The following is a 9,324-nucleotide window of genomic DNA, read 5'->3' on the forward strand; positions in this document are numbered from 1 at the left end:
TTTTGAGAATGATGTACAAATGCACTTTACACAATTGATGTGTGTATGGATTGCGATAACAGTTGTATGAGCCCCTAATAAAATGTTTTTTAAAAAAACAAAACAAAGAGGACCTTCTAAAAATACTGCCCGGTTACCAAAGACACACTCATCACCCCTCTGGCTTCCCCATACAGCTCCTTTGGAGGAGAAATCGCCTTGCAACCACGTCCTGCCTGGCTGGGCGGGGCCCTCCTCAGATGGACCCCTGCGTGGGTGGCTGGCGGCGCCAAGCAGGCAGATCTCAGCTCACCCCCCTCACTTTCTGAACCTGTTTCTTCGTCTCCAAATGGGAAGCTCATGGTTACGCTAGACCGAATGGGGTGATGTTTGTAAAGAGGGTCTTCTGGTGTCTGAGACAAAGTGGGCACCCAGGAGAGAGAGAGCCACCAAGTGCAGGCATAGGCTGGAGGCGCTGGGTGGGCAACAGACTGGCCTGGGCAGCTGAAGGGAGGGGACTGTCTTCTGGAACTGAAAGGGGTAGAAAGAATTGGGCTGCTAACCAAAAGGCTAGCAGTTCAAACCCACCAGCCCCTTTGCAGGAGGAAGGCGAGGCCATGAAGATCTACAGCCTCGGAAACCTTCTCTGTCCTGGAGGGTCGCTTTAAGTCAGAACCGACTATGGAGGTGGGGTCTTCTGGGGGGCAGGGATGGATCATCTCACAGAAGTCCCTGGGTGGTGCTGACAGCCAGCACTCAGCTGCTTATCCTCACAGGGCTGGAGGGTCAGCCCCACCAGGGGTGCCCAGGGAGAAAGCGGTGGCAGGCTGTTTCTGTGAAGCTTGCAGCTGAGGACACCCTGTGGGGGAGCTGTGCTCTGGAACCCACGGGCTGAGACATCACTGAAGTGTCTAGAGATACATAAAGCACCTTTGGTGCACCGGACACCCCCTCCTGGCCTTTGGTGGCCCTTTGAGATATGCTTCACATCTGGGCCTAGCGGTCAGAAGTCTGATTCTTAAGTTTGGTGGTACGTAAGTTTGGTGGCACACGAGCCCCAGGCAGGCCTCAAACTCAAGCTCCAAGTGAGGTGACCTGGGACAAGCCATTCAGTGAGGCCTTGTCCGGTGGACATGGCAAATTACTGTCTGAGCCCATTTACACAAAATAACCCAGGTGGCAAATGCAGAGACAGACAGTGAGTGGATCGGCGGTTACCAGGGGATGCCAGGAGGGAGGGGAGCCTTGTGGCCTCAGGGGCATGGAGCTGCCATTTGGGGGGATGGAGCACTTTGGGACTAGCTGGTGGTGAGGGATGCACAGAGGTGGCAGTAATTAGTGCCCCTGAGCCCTCCACTAAAGCATGGTGAGAGTGGCAAGTGGTATGTGCTTTGTGTTCGATCACAACGTTAAAAATTTGTCCTTAAGCTTCATAGCAGCTGGATTCATAAAACGGATCTCTGGTGGTGCCCTGGGTACAGGGCTGGGTTGCTAACCACGGGTTTGCCAGTTTGAACCCATCAGACACTCGGTAGGGGGAAGAGGAGGCAGCCTGTGCCTATAACGGTGACAGCCTCGGGACCCCCAGGGGGCCGGGCTGCTCTGGCCCACAGGGCCATTGGGAGTCAGAATCACCTCACCAGGAGTGGCTGGGATGTTCATAAGGACCCCAAATGAGAAATGCCCTACATGACATCAGCAGGTGAATGTCCTCCTGGACTTATTGGGGGCTCTTGGGGGGATGCAGGGAGCCCACTGTGCAGGCCCCTCTCTGACAGTGTGTGCTGGCCGGCCTGGAGGCTTCAACCTCAGGGGAGCAGGACATGGGTGTTCAGAAGGGATAGACCCTGTGAACACCAACGTCAGCGACGCGGCCCCCACCACTTCTCAGTGGTCACGGGAGTGGTCTCCCTGCTGCAGGGCCTCCCTTGTTTCTGACAGTCCATGGGGCCTCCTCACACAAAAGCACAGAGAGTTGGCCTCCACCATGTGGGGCTCAGGAAGGAATGGACCCAAAGACCCCTTTGTCCCCCTCACCGGGGTAATCACCATAGTGACAAGGCTGCCACCCTGACTGGGCTTGCTCCATGTTGGGTGCCGTTTGGCGCTACCGTCCATTAGGTGCGGTCTGGGAACCGTCCCTTTTCTAAGAGTTCCTCCTGCATGAGCTCACTTACTCCGTTGTTGTTGTTGTTTGTTGTTGTTGTTGTTGTTAGCCAGTGAGTCTGTTCCGACTCATAGCGACCTTCCACACAACAGAAGGAAACACTGCCCGGTCCTGCACCACCCTCACCCTTGCCCCTATGCCTGAGCCCATCGATTCAACCACGGTGCCAATCCACCTTGTTGAGGGCCTTCCTCTTTTTCGCCACCTCTCTACTTTACTGGGCACGATGTCCTTCTCCAGGGCCTGGTCTCTCCTGACAACCATCTCACCGTATGTGAGACGAAGTTTCGCCATCGTTAGACACTTCTAAGGAGCATTCTGGTTCTACTTCTTCCAAGACAGGTTTCTTTGTTCTCTTGGCAGAGAGAGGTCTTGAAAACCAGACAGGAAAGGCTGTGGGGAATGAGTTGGGAGGCAGAGATGAGTTCAGCATCGGGCAACTTGACCCGATCTCTGTCTGCCCCGTCTGCTTCGCACTTCCCTGACTCCTTGATTCATTGCCCTCCAGCACGCAGTCTGAAGTTCAAGGCTGAGTCTGAGGCAAGGGAGGCCCTGGCCGAACGGCCTCGGGCTTCTCCCCACTGCACCTCCCACGGCCCCCGAGGTGTCAGGACATGGTCATTTGAATGGCAACATTGAGCCAGGAAGGAGAAAGCACTGGCCTGCATGCCTTGTGCTGAGGGAGCCAGTGAAGGCTCAGCGCCCCGGAAGCTGTGGCATCCTGTATAAGCCATGTCCCTCCGGGCCCCATCTGCTCATCTGTAACATGCAGGATATTGGGTCCGATGAGCATCTGAGGGTGGCAGTTCCTTGCATCCCCGAGGCCCTGTGCCGTCAGTGAGTTCGGTTATGTGCTCAAGGCCACACAGCCCATTTAGGAAAGAGTAAGGGTCAGGCCTAAGCTGTGGCTACTGGCTCTCACTGCCTGGGGAAAGAGGCAGCCTAGGCTTCCATGAGTGAGTCCCAAGCACCACCAACAGCTACGCTGTGGTTCCCAATGAACAGGGCAGGCCACGCAGAAGAGGGGAGTCAGTTGCTGGCTGCCTCCCAGGCCAACATGTTGCAAGACAGGGAGCCCTTGAGGCACTTCCCGCCAGAGCCCTGTTCTAAGGATAGGGTGGTGGCCCCCTCTTTTTGTGCTGCTTCCCCTGGACATGGCTGGCTGGGTCTGTGTGGCAAGCCCGTCATGTTTGGGTGCCTGCAGCCTCACCCCAACCCATCCTGAGGGGCCGGCCCCACCTGTGGGAGTTTCTTCCTCAGTGATATTAGGGTCTGTGCAGTGACCCCCTCTAAGGGGTGGGAGGGATCAGCAAGCAAAGAAAGAGTGGCTGGAAAGAGGTGGAGTCCTTCTGCCCCTCCATCAATTCTGTTCTCTCTGGGTCCCACTCAGGGTACCCAAATCCCCCTCCTTCCAAGCCAGCTCTCCTCTCATCCCCACCACGTAAGTAGCCTTCTCTGCTTTCTCGCAGCATTGAGCTGTGCTGGGCTAAATAATGACCCTAAATGTACTCCTGCAAAGCCCATGGATTGTGAGTGGGACCTTATTGGCGGGGGGGTAGGGGGGAGACCTTTGTGGATGTAATGAAATTATGGGCTGGATGACTGGGCTCTAAGGTCAAGAGAAACAAGAGGGACATTAGAGGCCCCAAGAAAAGAAAGGGGTATGACCGTAGAGACAGAGGCCACAAGCCACAACAAGGAGTTGCCTGATGCTGAAGGCAAGGCAAGGCTCTCCCCCAGTGCCTCCAGGGGTCCAGCCTCACCAACATCTTGATTCTAGACTTCGGCCTCCAGAACTATGGTTTCAAATCACCTAGTTTATAGTGCCTTGTTCCAGGCTTTTCCAGGAAATGAATACACCGTGGGGCAGACTTCTTGACCAGGGAGCAGGAAGGGGACACTGGAGCCATGCATGGCTCCCAATCTTCCTGGCACCTGCTGTGTGATATTTGGGGAGGCCGCTTAGCCCCTCTGAGCCCCAGGTTCCTCCCAGCAAGATGGACACAAGCATCCCGACTGCGGTGGGGTGGAACGTCTTCAGATGGCTCTTCTATCCAGGTCTCTGTAACTCCCGCCAAATGATCGGGTGGGACCATGCAAATAGGGTGTGGGCAACACTGCTCCAGGGGATTGGTCGGCACTGGTTGCCGGCTGGTGTGAGGAACCATCTCAGAAACAGGAAGAGAGAGCATCCCGGGACTGTTGAAGAAAAGGAGCAAGGGACCCGTGAGACAGACAGGGCAGCTCCGGGACTATGAGACTGTGAGGTAGAACAGAAGGTGGACTTCCAGGCCCATGGAGACCAGAAGTCAAGGAACCACAAGCTGAGTGGCTGAGGACCAGAGAAAGGGACATGGCTGTTGGCTGAGGAGAGGGGTTGCTGTGGACCCATGATTATCTTACTGTTTTCTGATCCTGGTCCGTGGTAACCTGTCCACTTCTCTCATAAACCGCCACCCTTGTGAGAATGGACTGGTGTTCTGTGTGGCCATTGCCATCGATTATCAAACCCAGCAGAAAAGGGCAGTGTTGTGGGAGGGATATTGACATCAGGACAGCGGGGGATACAGGGTGGAGGCAGGTCTGGCCTCTGCCTGGGGGCGGTCAGCCTTGGGTTGGTGTGGAGAAGAATTCTCTTTCTCCTCCTGTAGCCAGAGGAGGGCAGCTGCAGCCTCGGCACGTTTTCTCACCTACCATTTGGGGTCAGAGTTGGGTTTGTTTTCTCAAGGCGACCGTGAGATAGCGCTTGCCTATGGGAAATACACGCCACCCGCCTCAAGTGCAAATTCAAGGCCTTCAGAGTTGAGCAACTTCCACCACAAGGAGTTGAACAATACTTGAGTCATCCTCTCCAAAAAAATCCCTGCAGCCCTCGGCTGTCATTCCCTGTTGTCCTGCCCAACACTCTGCTCCAGGCCTAAGCAGACACGAATGCACTTTCTGTCTCGTGGATTGGACCGCTATGAACAGCGTATATCCATGGGTTCCCCTGTGACGTGGTCCTTTGTGCCTGGCTTCTTTCCTCGAGCACCATGTCTTGCTCCTTTTCATAGCTGAGCTGAACTGCCCTGCACGGGGGAACCACATTGCACTGGTCTCTTCATCCAGGGACGGCCAATTGGGTTGTTTCCATCTTTGGACAATGATGAGTAATACTCCAAGAACCATTTGTAGGGGGGTTTGCATGCCCATATCTACCATCGTTTGGGATATTAAGTGAGGTCGTTTCTGAAGCACTGGACACACCATGCAACACTGCTAATGCTCCTTAGAAGTGAGGAGGGTGAGACTTCTCCTCATGCACTTTGAACATGCTTTCAGGAGAGATCAGTCGCTGGAGAAGGACATCATACTTCAGAAAGTAGAGAGTCAGCACACACACGCGCGCACACACACACACATACACACGCACAAAGGAAGACCCTTAGCAACATGGCTTGACATAGTGACTGCAGTGATGACCTGGGACCTAGCCATGGTTGTGAGGACAGTGCAGGGTCCAGTCGTGTTTCATTCGGTTGTACATGAAGTCGCGATGGGTTGAAACCAACTTGGTGGTGCAAAACCACAATGGTGATTATTATCTGAGGACTGGGATTGGGGGGTGTCTTAGAGTATTCACTAATCCTTTCAACGTACAGGTTAGGACGCTGAGGCTTGCTCAAGATCACCCTAGACCAACAGTTTCCCAAAGTGGGGGAAACCACTGCCTGGTGGGCACCAGAACAACCCAGGGGAGGATCTGAAAAGCAGATACCTACACTTTATCCTGGAGGATGGGCTAGAAGACAGAAGTTGTCTTGTTTTTTTCTAGGAAGGGGGTGGTCAGCCAAATAAGTTTTGGGAACATCTGTTCTAGGCACTGAAGCAGCTCCATTAAGTGCAGGTCTTTCTGATTCAAATCCTGGTGCCACACGGAGCTGAGTTCCCGTCTGTAAGTCACCCTCCCTCTCTGAACTTCCGTCATGGTGTGTGTAACACGAGGAGAGTAAGAGTGCGGCTTTTCAGTTGCTTACTTGGGCCTTGGGGGCTCCGGCTCATGTACTTGACACACAGTTGGTGCTCACGAATCTTAGCTGTTCAACTACAGGGTCAAGTGTGCACCCAGGTCTCCTGCTTCCAGGTGAGGGCTCCTTGGGTCTGTCCTCGCAGAATCCCTTCTTTGTGTCATGAGCATCTTCCCATGCGCCTGGCCGTTCCTGGAAGAGCACCATGGGGTACCCCCGCCCTGAGCACATCCGGTCCTTTTCTTTGCTCTCCACCCACACCCACACCCACACCCGCACCCATACCCACACCCACCGACTCTCCCTGCCTGGCTGGGGACCCTTGTAGGCATTATTTCCCCACCTTTTCCCCCCCTTTTATTTCCAACCCCACCTTTATTTCCAACACCTCTGCAGCGACTGAGCGTGTTTCCCTCTGCAGGCAGCGGGCACCGTGCCACCATGGAGCTGGGCCCTCTGGAAGGCAGCTACCTGGAGCTCCTCAGGAGCAACATTGATCCCCTGCAGCTCTATCACTTCTACGACCAGGTGGACCTGGCTGAAGAAGAAGCCACTGAACTCTGCTCAGGTGGGCCCCTAGCTCAGCTGCCCCTCCGCCAGCTCGGGGAGTCAGGACAGAGTGCCATCAGCACCTCGGACAGCTCCCAGCTGTGTGCGCTCCAGCCCAGTCAGGGCACCTCCCTTCTGGCCCCCACCCCGCCTCCTTGCAGACCCTTCCCGCTTCGCCCAAAGGTCTTTTCTCCCCAGAGCCCGACACGGACACCATCAACTGCGACCAGTTCAGCCGGCTGCTCGGGGAGATGGAAGGGGACGAGGAGAGCAAGGAGGCTTACGCCAACATCGGTGAGGAGGCATCTGCGCCAGGAGGGCAGTTCCGGGAAGGAGGCGCTTTGCTACTTTTTTACTCTCTGGGGGTTACACATTTGCGCTGCAACAGCAGTGGTCTCCAAACACCAGCTGCTCCACTGGGAGTCGGCTTTCTACTCCCCGAAAGAGTTACAGCCTCAGAAACCCACCAGGGCGGTGTGATGGCAGGGCGTTTGGTTTTGAGTTTGGCAGCACGCGGGGTGAAGCCGTGGACTGCTTCTGGAAAGGAAGTCTGACAGTTTCAACCCCAGGCGAACCCGCTTGCTTCCATAGACAGCGACACCCTTGAAAACCCCGTGGGGCACATCTCGGTGCCAGGATGGACTCAATGTAGTAATGGGTTTGGTTATTCGCCAAGGCGGACCCGCTCTCAGCAATCAGGGACACTGAGGAAGAGGCAGGACAGGGCGGACTCAAGTGGAGAACAGAGGTTGAGCATAACCCAAACCAAGCCCGCTGCTGCAGGGCCAAGTCTGACTTTCGGCGTCCCCATGGGCCCAAACAGGACCGCCCCATCACCGCCCAGGGCTAGTGAGGCCGTCAATCTTCACAGAAGCAGAGGGCCACCTCCTGCGCAGAGCTGCCGCTTAACCACGGCGCCACCAGGGTGCCTTAGACTGAGCATAGGACGCTGGATCCTTTGCTAATGACCCCAGGCAAATTTTCGGGTAGCCGGCAAGGGAGGGAAGAGAAAGCAATAGGGTAGACGGCTCACAGGCGTTAACTTGGGTGGAATGGAAGATAGCAGTTCACAACAGGAAGAACGCCAGAAGTGGGTCAAAAGTAAAGTATTGGGGGTGGGGGGTGCGTGTTGAGAAACAGTTTAAACTGTCGACTACAAAGCTGATGGTCTGAAATGGAAACCCCTAGAATTTAAAAAGAAGTGTTTAGACAAGTCACGTTGTCAACGAGCAAACTACACGTTGACACCCTGGACCGGTGTCTATGCCCTCGCCTGGCTCTTTCTCGTCGTTCTTTCCTTCTCTAAAGGAAATCCCAAGCCTGACACAGACCCTGTCTCTCCCCCAACAGCTTTTGGAAAGAAACTGCTGTCAGGTGTGTTCTGGTTAGCCGCGATTCTGGTGTGCTCCTTGCCGTGCGCACTTGCCTCTCTGCCACGTGACGGCAGCGAGAGGAGTTGGTGCAATACCTGTAGCTGCGGACAGAAAGTTTAGGTTCAGTGAAGTGAGCCTCCCTGGAGATGACAAGTGACAGGTCTGAAATCCTAGCCCAGGGCTTTCTCACCTCAAGACTCCTGTGTAACCACAGAAAAGGGAGGCGTCTGGGTGTGGGAAGGTGCGCGAGGCTCTCAGCTGATGGACTGGTTTTCTCTTTTAACGGAGAGCTGCCATTGCCACACTTCTTTGGGGAGATGTGGGTTTTTAGAGGTGTGAGGACAGCTACCTCAGACAGGTGCCCCTTTCTGGGGGGATATAGTTGCCCTCATTGGGTGGGAAGGCTTGGCCGGCCAAGTGCTAGTGGGATTTCCACCCCCACTCACCCGCCCTCTTGGTTGGGCATCCTTGTGCAATGCCCAACCTGCCCAACTGCTCCTAGTGGGCCTTTCCCGGACAACCCAGGAACCACACCACACAGGGGTCTGGGCTCTGTGTGAACATGGCCAGTCTTTCCCCGGCCCACATCTATTCCAGGATCACACAAGGACGGAGAAGGAGGAACGGCAATTACTGTGTGTTTCTCAGAAATTGTAGAGCACTGACTGCTTCCTTCCCTTCTGGGGATTTCCTTGGGAAAGCAGAAGTTTGGGGCATGAAGGCATTCATGTTTCCTCACAAGGGCCAGCCATAATTAAGGATTTGGGCATCACTTATGATTTGGGGACTTTTTGTCACCCCTTAAGGGCATCTCCGAAAGGAAGTGGGAACTGCCGGAGCCAGTGGAGGGAGGCTGTGCACGGAAGTCAGTGGGTTTTCTCTGTGATTCTAGAAAGCCAAGCCTTGGCCTGGGCACACAGTTGTTTGAGAGATCCTGAACCATTTATTACTTTGGCTCCTATAGCATAAAATAAATAATAACACCCACCCCTGCCTCCAGGATGGTTGTGAGAATTGAGCAAATTACTGGGTGTGAAGCATGTAAAACAGGAGTTTGCACAGAGTAAGCATTCAACTAGTGTTCGGTACCATCACCACCACCATTACCATCACCAGCTCTACCATCATCTTCACCACCACCACCACCATTATCATCTTTATCACATCCTCACTGCCGTCACCCCTTCCTTGACTCAGAAGCCATCCATGATTCCCTATTGCCTATAACACTGTGTTAGTCTGGGTACAT

General features: G+C 54.6%; 1 protein-coding gene across 1 annotated transcript in view; it reads left to right on the forward strand.

Moving 5' to 3' along the window:
- Window positions 1–9,324, forward strand: part of CIITA (class II major histocompatibility complex transactivator) — a 47,579-nt gene that overhangs the window by 8,848 nt on the left and 29,407 nt on the right. The window contains exons 2-3 of the mRNA XM_045285885.1: window positions 6,575–6,721; window positions 6,901–6,996. Coding sequence (XP_045141820.1) covers window positions 6,595–6,721; window positions 6,901–6,996 — 223 coding nt within the window. The 5' untranslated portion in view covers window positions 6,575–6,594. The remainder of the gene's footprint in view (window positions 1–6,574; window positions 6,722–6,900; window positions 6,997–9,324) is intronic.

Source organism: Echinops telfairi, unplaced genomic scaffold (genome assembly GCF_000313985.2).
Source record: "Echinops telfairi isolate 266 unplaced genomic scaffold, ASM31398v2 ScPeMD7_5;HRSCAF=22, whole genome shotgun sequence".
NCBI lineage: Eukaryota > Metazoa > Chordata > Mammalia > Afrosoricida > Tenrecidae > Echinops > Echinops telfairi.